General features: G+C 37.9%; 1 protein-coding gene across 1 annotated transcript in view; it reads left to right on the top strand.

The window, feature by feature from the left end:
• Nucleotides 1-11526, top strand: part of Sos1 (SOS Ras/Rac guanine nucleotide exchange factor 1) — an 83842-nt gene extending 72316 nt beyond the window's left edge. The window contains exons 20-22 of the mRNA XM_027425997.2: nt 912-1179; nt 7479-7597; nt 8572-11526. Coding sequence (XP_027281798.1) covers nt 912-1179; nt 7479-7597; nt 8572-9063 — 879 coding nt within the window. The 3' untranslated portion in view covers nt 9064-11526. The remainder of the gene's footprint in view (nt 1-911; nt 1180-7478; nt 7598-8571) is intronic.
• The last annotated feature ends 4094 nt before the right edge of the window (nt 11527-15620 follow it).

Genomic DNA, 15620 nt, shown 5'->3' on the forward strand with positions numbered 1-15620 from the left:
CTTTTAATAGTTCTTTTATTTTATAGTAATTTGCTAATGCCTGGCCAAGTTTATGCTTGGTATTACTCCTCACTGATCTGAATATGTTCACTCACTCATAGTCAAAAAGTAAATATAAATCATTTTGAGTGGTCACAATAAACTATATAATGTTTGTGACTCATAACCAGATTGTTCAAACTCTAAAACAGCTTTTACATGTAACCCTTCAAATAGTTCATTGGAAATATATATGTCAACTCCAGTGAGACACTCTGATATCATTGTAAAGTAAGCACTCTGCAGGGAAAGGGCCCTAAAGTTCACTGTACACATGGGTTAAAGAGCATGCAGGCAACTCAGTCCATCTGTAGGTAGACCATGTTCTAATGGGCTAATGGCATCACTGTATTACAACAGGGAACCACAATTCATGATGACTATCCTGCCTTTCCCAACAAGGTTTAATTGCCCCAAATAGTATGCTTTAAAAAACAGGGAATTTGCTGGGGAGGCGGTGACAGTGCATGCCTTTAATCCCAGCACTTGGAAGGCTGAAGTCAACCTGGTGTACAAAGTGAGTTCTTGGATAGCCAGGACTGTCACACAGAGAAACCCTGTCTCAAAAAGCAAACAACAATTACACAATGTATTTCAGAAAAATTTCAGTATGCCAAGGTGCCACATTAATGAACATTCTGGTGTTTATACTAAAACTCAGTTAAATAAGTTAAATACATTTATTTTCTAACAATTACTATAGCAAACCTTCAGTAGGATGAAGTGACAACACTGAAACTTGGGATGCTCTGATCTAAATCATTATGACATTTTCATATTGATAATTTGTAATTTTCCTATCAGAGAAAAACCTTCCTTTTAGCCACTATGTTTTAAGTACTGTGGTTTGTTTTTCTTTTTGATGTCTATAGCCAAAAAAATACAGCTATCCTCTAAAATCCCCTGGTGTCCGTCCGTCAAACCCAAGACCAGGAACCATGAGGCACCCCACACCTCTGCAGCAGGAGCCAAGAAAAATTAGTTACAGCAGGATCCCTGAAAGTGAGACTGAAAGTGCAGCCTCTGCACCCAATTCTCCAAGAACGCCACTGACACCTCCTCCTGCGTCCGGTGCTTCCAGTACCACGGATGTTTGCAGCGTGTTTGATTCTGACCATTCAGCAAGCCCTTTTCACTCAAGTAGGTGGCTAAAATAATTTCTGTGATTGTGTGTGTTCATATGCAAGTGAAAGTATACACAAGCCTGATACTATTTCAAAAGATATAATTCTTTAAATCTAAACTCCATTCACTTGGAGTTTTTTTAAAGCTGCTGAAACAACACTCTAAATTTACCCAAATGCACCTCTTATATCAAATCTTCAAAGACTGTCGACCCTGTGGGTTTTTTTTTAATTTTATGTGTATGTGTGTTTTGCCTATGTGGGTATCTATGCACTATATGTGTGTCTGCAGGGACCAGAAAAGGGCATCAGGTCCCCTGAAGCAGATGTAGCAGATAGTTGTGAGCTGCCATGTAGATGCTAGGAACTGAACCCCAGTCTTCTAGAAGAACAGCAAGTACACTTAACCATTGAGCCATCTCTCCAGCCCACAAAATAATTAGTTTGAATATAAGGTACATCATCCCCTCCCCACTAAATTCTGCATTGGCTTCTGACTTTACAGTGTATAAAATTTAAATTCCTAGATGGCCCTTCCTAAAACTCCCTGTAGTACCCTGGTATTGCTATGTCATCACTGTCCAACAGAAATATAGGAGCCATATGTATGACTATAAATGTCTAGTAGCCACATTAGAAAATACAATCATAACTAAGAAATTATTTCAGCGTAAAATAATATAGCATTACACTCTTGTTCTTCATATTTAAAATCCATTGTGCTCTTCTATTCATCACACATCTCAATTCAGACAAGCCCAAGGATGCGCTCAGCAGTCACGGGCTTTTCCAACTGACCATTGGTTTATATATTTTATCAAGAGCTTTGCAGCTCCCCTAAGAACACATCACCTTTTTACATATGTTTTTTGTTAGGTCAATCTTTGAATCAATCCAACTTTAATGCTCTGATGAGTGTCTGCACCTGTTCTTCCCATTGGCCTTCTTAGCTCATCAGACTCTACTTAAGGTCTTGACCCCGTGCCAGCCTCATGGCAGCATGCCATCACAACTGAGGCAGAACTGAGAACGCCAACCTTTGCTGTGGGAATCCTGGATTATCACCCCAAGTCTTATAACCTCCCTGCTCTTTGATAAAATACTTTTTGCATGCCTTGTGGAATTTTTTTCTAACCCAGAAAAACCAACTAAAAATCTGTAAATCTTTGCAGGTATATTATTTTGAAATTTGGCCCAGAATCCTGTATAATGTTTCCTAGTATGCATGAATCTGTAGTCAACCAGTGCTGGGTCTTGTCTTTATACCACATAAGATACATTTATAGGGAGTTTACGTGGCTTTATTTAGTGACTGAAGACCGTGAAGTTACATTACATTGTACACATAGGAAGCTGTCACATAAGGTCAAATAGACACTGACTGAAAAATATACTTTTATCCAATTTGACACTCCTCTTGAGCACTAAAACAAAACCCACAATTTTCCTGTCTGTATGAATAAAATTCATTATTTTTGGACCCACTCAGCTGTTTGCATGTTTTCCAATCCTAGAGGAGAGACCTTTAAGTCCACATTATAATGATCCCTAAATAATTGAATTATTGAAGGCACATGAAAACTATCGATTGTGAATTCTGCTTTTATTTTAAGTCACTAAAACTGGAAGAGGTAGAAAATAGATAAACACATTTTCTCTAGTAGTATTAAGTCTAAGTGACTAGTCATGGAAGAGGTCATCATTCTGGAATGTTGTGGTTCAGTTCAGTAGCATGTGTAAGAAACAAAGTTTCTAGACAAAGAGAGGAAACTGTTCCAGGAATGATAAAGCTTTGTAATCCTAAACTTCAGGATTTCTCAATTTCTTTTTGGTTTTTCGAGACAGGGTTTCTCTGTGTAGCTTTGGAACCTGTCCTGGCACTCACTCTGTAGAGCAGGCTGGCCTTGAACTCACAGAGATCTGCCTGCCTCTGCCTCCCGGGTGCTGGGATTGAAAACATGAGTCACCACCACCTGGCTCAATGTCTTATAAAGAAACTATTACTCTTCCCTTAGTAAAAATTGAAATAAAGTAACTCAGGTTAATATAAAACTGTCCTCATGTTCATCCAATTCCATCCATAGTCTATTTGTTTTAAAGGTACCTGCCTGCCCTGGATAAGCAGATCTAACGCTGTGGGGCTGCTAGAGCCTGCAGTTGCTCCCACTGTTGGCTCTCAGTCAGAAAAGGGCTGCAGTGAGTTCAGCCTGCTGTCACCTGAGCATATTTCACTCACCATAAAGTCAGCCCCATTACTTACTTAGGTTTCCAAAAGGCCAAAGCTGACTAGGATTTATCAATTGTGATGTTCTTGAGGGTTATCTCTATCTACTATTTCCTTTTTAAGAAAATCAAGGGGCTGAAGACCTGGCTCATGGGATAAGAGCACTTACTACTCTTGCAAGAGGACCTGCATTTAGTTCCCCTTGCAAGAGGACCTGCATTTAGTTCCCCGCACCCACAAGGCAGCTCACAACCCTGAAACTCCAGCCCCAAGTAACCTAATGCCCTCTGCTGGCCTTCACAGGCTCCAACATGCACATATTGGTGTGCACACATACACAATTAAATATCTAAAGAAGAGCCAGGCGTTGGTGGTGCACACCTTTAATCCCAGCACTCGGGAGGCAGAGGCAGGCGGATCTCTGTGAGTTCGAGGCCAGCCTGGTCTCCAGAGCGAATGCCAGGATAGGCTCCAAAGCTACACAGAGAAACCCTGTCTCGAAAAAACAAAAAATAAAGAAAGAAAGAAAGAAAGAAAGAAAGAAAGAAAGAAAGAAAGAAAGAAAGAAAGAAAGAAAAATACAAGTGAAAAGTATGTAAGAAGGTCAATACTAAAGCTACACACTTCCTTTGATCTCTTTTCTGGTTCCTCAGAAGTGATATGACACTAGCTTATGAAGGTAATCAAGCTAATTAAACCTGGAGTGTACAGTTATCCTCCTGGCCAAAAGCTAGGAAACCTCCCAAATTAGTTGAGTTATTGCATAAAAACAAGGGAAAGGCAGAGCTAGAGGGATGGCTTAAAGGTTAAGAGCACTGGCTGCTCTTCCAGAGGATCTGGGTTTGATTCCCAACACCCACATGGCAGCTCACACCTGTCTGTAACTCCAGTTCCAGGGGATCCGACACCCTCACACAGACATACATGCAAGCAGAATACCCATGAACCTTAATAATAATAATAGTAATAATAAAAGAAACTACAGAATTAAAAAAAAAGTGAGAGGGAAATCTGAATTTTTTTAATAATCAGGTAAGTATAGTACTGTAAGAATTATTTTAGTCATTTGGATTATTTTATGTTCCATGTGTTGGTAATGAATTAGTGTAGCAATGATGATTTACATCTAGCCTTGGTATTCTAGCCCTGTTTTCCTACATTTTAATGTAGTGGTTCTCAACCTGTGAGTAGAGACCTCTTTGACACACCTCTACCTCCAAAAAAATTATTTACATTATGATTCCTAACAATAGCAAAATTACAGTTATGAAGTAGCAACAAAAATAATTTTATGGTTGGGGTCAGCACATGAGAAACTGTAAAGGGTTGCAGCATTAGGAAGGGTGAAAACCACTGTTTTATATTTGGGTTGTTTTTTTTTAATGTTTTCTTTTAAAAATTTTAAGACTGAATTATTAATAACTTATTGATTATTAAATAAATTAAGGCCTTCATTTTTCTTAAAAGAATTAATATTTTTGAAATTAGGTATTCTAAGTTTATCAAGGAATTTCCTAAATAAGAAATATGGAAGAACCAAATATATATAAGTGTTTATGAATACAGAAGCTTGTTTTAATATTCAAAACTGAATATTTTATAATGATAATATATGTTCCAAAAGCATATCAAATCTGTCTGATTCTCCCTTTAATCTCTAGTGAATGATTTGAGTCTCCCCCACTTGAATGGGGTTTACAGTTTGCAGTGCCTTCCATGGGGGAGGTGAGATGGCGCAGCAGGGTAAAGATGCTTGCCACTAAGCCTAACAACCTAAACTCAACCCCTGGAGCCCTGGAGCCCTCATGGTGAAAGGAGAAAGCTGACGCCTACAAGCTGTGTCCCATCCTCTGACTTCAACACACACTGCAGCAGCACGTGTACAAACTCACATATGCACACAAATAAATGTAAAAAGTCTTCCAATAATACAGCATCATATTGTTTTCTAATGAATCTTTTTCATTTATATTATGACATTAAATAGTAAGAAAAACTTCAAAATTCTCCATATGATATAACTCCTTTTTTTCTTATCAAAAATATTAATGAGGTTTTTCTAAAAATGTTTGGTGTTCTTTAAAACTAACATGGTAAAAACAGCAGCGTCATAATGCATACATTTTTATAGGTGAGCTGAGAGTACTAGTGGGAGAAAACAGCTTTGCCCGTTTCTTTCTTTCAGGCAGAGATATCATCTTTGCCCAGGTTACACTGCCCCATGGCCCAAGTCAGTATATCTAATTTAATACTTAACTCCTACTTTGGCTTTAAAAACCAGGCTGGGGGTCACCTTCCCCTGCTGCTGACCCTCCTTGCCTGCCCCATCTTAGAAGTGAGCCTTCACTACTGCTGTCTTTTGGCCTTAAGCAATTGGCTTCAATATATACTTTTTATGCTTTTTTTATAAAACCTTTTGCTCTTTAAAAGAACCTATTAAGTGAGCAGCTCCCACACTTAACCATTTCTCTCTTGTAATTGTGCCATTCTAAACAGCTTTGAAAAGAAGCAAGAGCCTACGTGTGCAGTGGGGAAGCTGGCAACATGCACTGTCCAGATTACAAAGTCAACTTAGCCTGCTGACAGCATAGAGTGTAGGCAAATAACTGTATTCCGCTTTGTAAGGACTACATTATAATTATAACTAGTTGCAAGTTCTAAATATTTAGGTAAAATCCAGTGTTATTGTAGTTAATTGCTTTCAGTTTTAAAGTAAACTAACAATTCTCTATAAATTTTATTTTTAGTTGTTTTAAACTAACAAATCAATGGCTTTACTCTTCAAAATATATACAATAAAAATACCAATTATGAGCTAAATGAATTGTATATATTTTCTTTTTTTTTTTTTGAATTGTATATATTTTCTCTAAAAAGTAGGTGATCAAACTGTTGTTCATAGTCTGGGAGACAGCTCAGTGGTCCAAGTGTTTGTTATGCCAGCATGAGGACCTGACCATGGATTCCCTAAATCCACATAAAAGCGTGGCATTGTGTCACATGCTGGGAACCCCAGTGCCGGAAAGTTGTACACAGAATACTCTTTACACTCTGTATTGCTATGAATTTAATGGCAGGAGGGAACAGAATGCTTAAAGAAATAAAAAGAACCATCCAAGTACATTTTAAATATTTAAATATTCTCTTGTGTTTATAAACTGACAATAGATAAGTGTAGTCTTTTAAAGCATAATTATTCACTAAATGTCTATGAAATGGGTTCTAGTTTTATTTACTTCTTGTGCCATCTCATCAAATTATTCTTAAATCAGACTCATTAAATTTTTTTAAAGATTTTATTTATTTATTATATATACAACATTCTGCTTCCATGTATGTCTGCACACCAGAAGAGGGCAGCAGATCTCATAACGGATGGTTGTGAGCCACCATGTGGTTGCTGGGAATTGAACTCAGGACCTCTGGAAGAGCAGTCAGTGCTCTTAACCTCTGAGCCATCTCTCCAGCCCCAGACTCATTAAATTTTAGTACAGTTATGGTATTTTGAATAGTTTCATCATGGTTAAAGTTTTTAGATTAGATGTGATGGTTCTAATTTTGCTTACATGCTAAGGAGTCTGGACCCAAGGAAAATGTGAATAGACCTCAGGGCACTGATTCTCTGATGTACATCATGTAAGAGATTTTTCAGTAGAGCTGTCAAATCAGAGACTGTTCTATAAACATCAGTCTGGCATAGAACCTTGAGAGCAATCAAGCTTAAAGATGAACCTACCACAGTTTGACAGAAATGACCATTCCGAAGGTTTTCAAATTATCTTTTAACAGATATCTGAAAAATAGACCCAATTAAAGATTCCAATTATAGATTAACAATGGTAATGTTATTTTGTTTAAGAAGCAAAATGACTATTTTAGGCAACTTTTTCTTTTTAAAAAATTGCTAGGAAATTTCTGGATGCTTTTATAGCAGTTTATTTTTAAAATGGAATGGTATTGAGTATTGGTTTATTAAACTGCTTTTGATACTTCATATTTCTTTTAGTCAGTATAAGCAGTTTCCATCTAAGTCTTTTCAAATAAAAGTCCTATAATCATTTTTTGTTTGTTTTTAAATTAATACCTTGCAGGATCTGCTTCTGTCTCATCTATAAGTTTAGCCAAGGGCACTGATGAAGTGCCCGTCCCCCCTCCTGTTCCCCCTCGAAGAAGGCCAGAATCTGCCCCAGCAGAATCATCCCCATCTAAGGTAAAAGAGAATACTGTGTTATCTAGAAATTGGAATCATTAGCTTTGGTCAGTTGTTTATGTCAAGTCTATTCTTACTGGGATAAGCTAACATCTCAGGATTTGGATTTAATAGTTTAGGGATTAAGTATAAATGCAAGATGTTTATTTTCTTATAAAGGTAGCTTTTGGGTATGCATACAAAACTCATATTCATTACAGTATGAGCATTATCAAGGAATAAAACAAGTCTGAACCTACAAGGTAATATTAACTTGAGCTCATGCAATTCTTGTATACTTTGCTTGTGAGCCTAGTCTTCAACAACTGAGCCATCTCTCCAGCCCTCATGCAGTTCTTTTAAAAACATGGTGGGGGGGGGTGCAAGTGCAGTGTGGAGTTCATGTGAAGGAACGAAGCTATACTGGGTATCTGCTAAAAGCTATTCTCTGAGCCATGTACAAAAGGACTTAAATTCTAGGTTAGAAGGCATCCTAAAGACCCATGATAACTACTTTCCTACTGATTTACATCCCCTTATCATTTACTTTATTTTGTTAGTTACTAACTTATTTGGTCGTAAGCTATCTAGAGAACAGAAGACCAGGATATGTCAGGGCCTTGTAGATTTCATGAAACATTAATACAGTGCATTTTAAATTTAATAATTAGGGTTGTGGTAGTTCATTTGCCTAATGTGAGCACTACCAAAAAAAAAATTGGATAGTTTATGATAAATCAGAAATCAGAGTGCATTTGTATGATAGGCAGCCAGCAGTAAACAAATTTTTGGCTAATGTTGACAAAGTTGGTTTGTTTGTTTGTTTTTCTCTAAGAATTGGTAGAGCATTTCACTACATATAGTAAAACTCCCTGTTCTACACACAGTGTTCTGCCAGTAACATGTCTGAAAATTCCAAGTTAACTCTTAAAATATTTATGTTACTTTTCAAATTAAATTATTAACACATGTTCTATTTTTTTTTCATTTGTTAGATTATGTCTAAGCACTTGGACAGCCCCCCAGCTATTCCTCCTAGGCAACCCACATCAAAAGCCTATTCACCAAGATACTCACTCTCAGATCGGACCTCTGTATCAGACCCTCCTGAAAGCCCTCCCTTGTTACCACCACGAGAACCTGTGAGGACACCTGATGTTTTCTCAAGCTCACCATTACATCTCCAACCTCCCCCTTTGGGCAAAAAGAGTGATCATGGCAATGCCTTCTTCCCAAATAGCCCTTCTCCCTTTACACCACCTCCTCCTCAAACTCCTTCTCCTCATGGCACAAGAAGGCATCTGCCATCGCCACCGCTGACACAGGACGTGGACCTCCATTCCATTGCTGGGCCTCCTGTTCCTCCACGACAAAGCACTTCTCAACTTATCCCTAAACTTCCTCCAAAAACTTACAAGAGGGAGCACACACACCCTTCCATGCACAGAGATGGACCACCTCTGTTGGAGAATGCCCATTCTTCCTGAGCTCCTCTGTCTGGGATGTATAGTTTCCTAGCCCCAAATCCACTGCTGGCAATGGATGCACTGAACATGCCAGCACTGAGGAGTTGAAGTGAAAACTCCAAACACTAATGACTCTGATTCAAGATACAGTATAAGACAATGAATGAATTTTAATGTACACTTCATTACAGAATAAGACGGTATTCCAGCTTAGAATGTGGAGACTGATCTAGAGGAATTAATTGGACAAGTGATTGAAGCTGAAAGCCACGTGAAGGGACTTTTCTGGCCAATAGGCAAGAGTCCTCATTTTGTGAAGTAATCTTTATCATTAAAGGGATGGAAAACAGCCTAATGTCCAACAGGCCCATATGTTGACAGTTTTTGTAAATCAAAATATCATGCACTTTTTAAAAAAAATCTTAAACAGGGATCGTATCCGCCTTTGTTTTCCTTTGCTTTATTCTTCTATTTTAGAATATTTTCATAAACATCATTCAGAGGACTGTGAGAAAAGGCTGCAGTACCTGACCTTGTTGAAATCAAGGCCCAGCATTGTACTGCAGTCCTGTTTACAGATTATTACAATGAATTGAATGGGTACCGAGGCTTCACCAAAGAGGTACTTTTTGTTATTGTTATTGTTTTAAGAATAATTATACCAATTTTAAGAACATTCCCTACCTACCCCCACTCACAAAGTGTGGTGGTGTTGCCTTCCAACAAGAAATTTCATGTCATTAACATGACGGAAGAGGAACTTTTTAAATTGTAACTGTCAAGTATACTATTTACACTTAGGAGACTGTTAATCTATGCTAGACTGTCATCCTCCTTCCCCCTTGTCTCACAGGAGTTTACTGGTAACATATGTCCTGGCTTGTGGCTGTCCCTCTAACCATACTGCAGAAATCCAAGCACCCAATGTGAAAAGGAGCGCTCTCTGGGCCTCACTGACACTATTCATGTTTTACTAATAGTTGAGTAGTCAGCATACTTAGAATTACCTTTTATTGCCTAAATCATGTGTATATAGTGAATGTTATATAATATACCTGACAGGTCTGTTTTTATTTAATTAAATAAAGTACTTTGTTTGGCTGGCATATATTAAATTATTATATGGATAAAATGATTGATTCTTATTTCTTTCGGGTGAAAAACATACAAACACTAAGCATAAAAGCACATGGGTGTCTAATTCTTACAGAATAATCTGAAGTTGGGAGTTTGGCAGATAGAGAAATACTGGCTTAAAATGGGATGGGCATATTTTAAGCAGAACCATGCAGATTTTTTTAATTTCTCAAACAACCATACATGTTTGTTAACATTTACATTCTACTTTGCTTAAGGTCTTTGGTTGTGTCAGAGCTATTCCTTAGAGAATGTCTACCTGTATCATTAATATCATGTGGTTATTCATGAAGCCTTGTACTGCTCCTCTGAGTCTAACAAATACTGTGACTGAAATGCATGCAACTTGAATAGACAAAGTTGTATTACTCTCCACTATGTCTGTGAACCGTGTAGTATTCCATTCTTAGACAGTCATCCATGTGCATGCGTCCTCAACAATGAAGCAGCCTTCAGTAATTTTGTGAACTGTGCTGCATCATAGTAGAAACTTAGCCCATTAATAATTTCTTGTGATATTTATTAGAGCACTAAATGTGCATCTCAATAGTACAGTGTATAGTCTTCTAAGATCAGAAAGGACATTCATTGCATCATCATTAAGCAGTCTATCCTATCACCTTGTTTATTTGTTAGAGTTGAATCTTCTTCACTTAGTGTCTGTACCATTCCTATTATGGTAGCCATTTTCTTTGTAAAATGTCTCCTCTTTTAAAAGTTAATTTCCTCAAAAGTTAATTTCAAATCCCTTCTTGGATGCAAAGTGTCTATAAGACCATTTATTGAACAAATGACCATTCATTCAACAAAGGTAACTAGCTAGGCCTACTTACGAATGCTGCTCCATATTATTGTAATGACATCCCAAATTCTCCTGTGACATATTAGACAAGTCTAACTGTCCCTATAATTTCCCATGGCTTACTGATCACATTTTGATCATACCATCCCTACTTCAAATGAGAACCTAAGAAAAGCAACTTTAGATAGAACCCATTCAGTATCTCTGTGACAAGTGCTGTCTTCAACAGGGTGGTGACCCTTTCACTCTGCTTGAGCCAACAAGAGAGGGATTGCTCAGATTTGGAGTTAATCATATTTCTTCCAAAGTGAGCTGTTCTCTACTCCACTGTTCTAGAAGACCACTACACCATGCAGCTATTTTATATACATCATGGGTAGAGGATAATTTTATTCTCAAAAATATTTTCTGTAGTGGTAACTGATTTTTTCAAAGTTCTGATTGGATACCCTGAGGTAAAGGTGAGAAAGCTATATCCTTGTGTTAAACATTATCTGGCTGACAAATTTATCCTTAGTCCTAACTAAAATGGGCTTTTTCGGGAACAAGAAGTGGCGGAAGACAAATGTACCATTACAGAACTACGTCTGAAATTAGGACATTATGAGGCAGCCAGTGCAGAAAAACTTGCTTAACTACATCCCCAAACATGGGACATTACTTTCAGAAAACCAAATGTCAGCAAATGTTTTCTTGTCCTTGGATCACAAAATAAATGGAGTTCCTCTTGGTGGGCTCATAACCACTAATAGAAATGCTTTTCACAGCTAAGTACTTTGAAAAACAGGGACAGATAAGTGCATGTTTCTAAATTTATTAAAAGTGGGGGATGTTTATTCTTTCTACTCTCTCAAATGTGTTTGTTTGAAGATTAAAAATGACAAGTATTCAAAGTCTGCCTAATTAAAATTTCTTGCTTAAATAAAGACTGTTGGGCATCAAATTGTGAGTTTAATAGGTTACTATTCTCTGACTCAAGAATGTTTGAATGGATATGAGTTGAGCCAACAATATACCAAATATCAGCAGAACATGCTATAAAGTACTATTTAAGTTGGAGGCTATACTGATTCCAAATTCTCAATGCAAACCCAAAGTGGTATTTATTATAATGATCATGTAATTAAATTCTGCTCACATGTTATTTCATTATCTTAATAGAATGGCCTAAATTAGGGGTATTTAGTGGTTCAGGAAAATAAATGGGGATGTTATCCCAGCTAGAGTACATACAGAGGAAAACCTTTCTTATCCCCTCTTCAGACTCAGAACCAAGACAACCACTTATTACATGGCATTGTGCTGCTGGGTAGGTTTACATGCTCTCTCCATGTCTATCACGTGACTGTTGTGCAGGTACAGGTTCTGTGCATTGCACATTAGTCTTTACCAGTAAATACATATCATAAGGGTACTGTCAATTTGGCTGAAAGAGAATTATGCAGTAAAATTCAAAGGGAAAGTGATGACTTTATTCCATTTTTTTTTTCATTTGAAACAGTACTAACTTTTAAAATGATTTGATAGTCCCTTACACATGAGCCAGTGAGGCATTGTGTTCTAATTAAGAAAAAAAGCATGAACTCTACATGACAAATCTAAGTAACAAAAGCACTTGTAAGGTCTTTTATAAGTTTCATACCTTATTTTCCATTTTTGACACCATAAAGTGCATTTTCTGTCAACTGTGAGCAAATTTCCCTTTTGCCTTTAATAAAAATAGTGCATTAAGTAGCCAGTTGCTGAAAATTATAAAGTTAGCTAAAGGTGGGTCACATTGGACCACCACTCAACAAACCAAGATACACAAAAGATGCGAGTTATATGTGGTGTGGCTTGGAAAGCACCCATGCCAGACGCATGCCACTTTCAGTAGCTGCCAAATGTGCCTTTAATTAAGAACATTTCTGATTTTTTTTTCAGATCAAGTCAGCATTTGGGGGCGGGATTAGGGCAGGGAATTTGGGGGTGCAGATACCTGGTGAACCCACCAGAGAATTTGTTTGTCAAAGTGACATGTATAGTTTTAGTTGAGATGTGTCTGTGTATATATGTGTATTTGCCTTTGTTTAGTAGCACGGTTATTTGCTGTCAGTCTTCCTTTGATGTAAGAACAAAGTGTGGTCCATACATTTAATGGCCTTTGTACCTAACCATGTTTTAGGTCATCTTTGTACTCTATGTGCAGCACTATTTGGTTTGTGTTAAAAGTGAAAATAATGGCTGTTATTTTTCTGGCATTACTAAGATAAATTGAAAAATAATAAAGAAAAATGCCTTACATAGCCCACAGTGTATTATTTTTGCAAGCATTTACTTTAGAGGGCAGCATTTTGATGTTGTGAGTCTAATTTAGCTTATAACTTCATATAGAAACATTTTACATTTTATCATGGCCTTCATCCTGGGACACTATTTCCTGTAACAAGTTTAAAAGGATACAGTAAGTTTTTTTGTCAGGTCCTATTATTGTAACAGGGAGACTTAGGATAGAAATTAGTCAAGTGGCCTTTGAGTATACACAGGATAGAGTTTCAGAGGGCAATTGTATTTCTAAAAGAACATGCGTGGGTGTTGCAGGTCCCTGACAGGCAGCTCTTGCTGTGACCAGCTGGTGTTGGGAGATCAACTTTAGAGTCCTTTCCAACTTGGCACAAAAAGAACTTATGCTCATAACTAAAGAACTGTGCATACATAGGTTCACTTAAGTATAATATCAAACAAATACTAAAAGATTATTACATTCAGTCCATTTATTTTTAAATAAAGGCAAGCCAGACCTGGTAGTCCAGTCTTTGATCCCATCTACTCAGAAGACTGTCAGGATGATTAAAAGTTTGAGGTACACCTGGGCTACAATGAGCTCAAGGCCAGCCTCCCACCTGTCTCAAAACAAAAAAAGGAGGTGGGTGTAGTTCACTCATAGAGACTTGCCTAGCATGTGTGAGACCCTAGTTTCATCCCCTACACCACAAAAACAAGGAAGGCAGGGGAGGATTGAGCAAAGCATTGATTGTGTCAGTTTGTGACTGAGACTGAGACTGTGTCCTGGGTTTGGGCGAATGACTTCAGGGATGCCTAAAACCTTGATTTCCGGGCATGCATTACTGAATGTGTTCTAGGTAATCAGGTTTACTAACTCTAAATAATATTAACACTGAAATTAATCAGAGATTTTGATTTTGCTCTTCAAATGTTGAACTTTAACCAAAGATTCACCTTTTTATCGTCAAAAGTAAATGATAGGTCATCACAGAGGAGGGCACTGAGGTCACAATCAGGGAGGCCAGCTTCTCAGCTGAGCCTACATTTTTGCACCTTTGATAAAATACAATTTCAGAAAAGCAGTTTATGGCCATGCTAACCTTTTGGGACCTTTGATAATTAGTGGAGGTAAGACAAACTACCAACTGTTTAGTAGCTGGTTTCACTACCTTAGTAACTCAAGAGATAGAAGATTCATGTTTACAGGGTAGGCAGGTGCTGTGGAGAGGACTGTTTACAGGGTAACAGGTGCTGTGGGGAGGACTGTTTAAAGAGTAACAGGTGCTGTGGGGAGGACTGTTTGCAGGGTAACAGGTGCTGTGGGGAGGACTGTTTACAGGGTAACAGGTGCTGTGGGGAGGACTGTTTGCAAGGTAACAGGTGCTGTGGGGAGGACTGTTTACAGGGTAACAGGTGCTGTGGGGAGGACTGTTTGCAGGGTAACAGGTGCTGTGGGCAGGCCTGTTTATTCTGCTCCCACTATTGTATACACAAAGGAAGGACTGACTCATCAGTACAAGGCTTGTGTACAAGGGCTAAAACATAAAAACAAACTTGTGAAGAGCATGTTTGCAGTTTGCTGCTTTAGAAAAACCTTAAGAGGTTAGCTATTTATCCCGACGTCCTATGATTTGATTCATTATGGCTTCCTGTGCTGTTTGTCACTACTCAGGTTGGTTTTGAATGACCTTAAATTATAAGCATTTGATAAGAGATCATTTGACTATTCAGCCATAAACAAATTAACTCTCTCTACAAAACTGATGTCAGCAACATAGTAATAAAGAAAAATCCATTTCATGGCATCTATAAGCTACCAACAAGATGTAGACAATATAAGTAGAAATAACTGCTATGAAAAGAAAAGGGTGTCAGTGACTGGAAGTGTGAAATTTAAATGCAATTAATGATCAGTAGGCCTTATAGAGATAGAGATGAAAGAATGAGACATCCAAGTGACTAAGAGAAGAGCTGGTTGGAGAGTCCAGAGGCAAAGACATACTTGGCATACACAACGCAGAGGTAGCTAGTGTGGATAGAGAAATGAATATGGATAAACTAGAAGGAGGTGCCACAGGGAGCTTAATCAGTGTAGATCACTTACAGCTTTTGTTTCATTTGTTTGCTTTTCAAGACAGGGTTTCTCTGTGAAGCTTTGGAGCCTATCCTGGAATCTGATCTGTAGACCAGGCTGGCCTCAAACTCACAGAGATCCACCTGCCTCTGCCTCCCAAGTGCTGGGGTTAAAGACGTGTGCCATCACTGCCCAGTGATCACTTACAGCTTTAAAAGCCATTGTGACAATCCTGAGAGCCCTCAGAAGTTTGAACAGAAGAGTGAAAGGATCCACTTGTGTATGAACAATACTTAAATT

This window comes from Cricetulus griseus, chromosome 7 (genome assembly GCF_003668045.3).
Source record: "Cricetulus griseus strain 17A/GY chromosome 7, alternate assembly CriGri-PICRH-1.0, whole genome shotgun sequence".
NCBI lineage: Eukaryota > Metazoa > Chordata > Mammalia > Rodentia > Cricetidae > Cricetulus > Cricetulus griseus.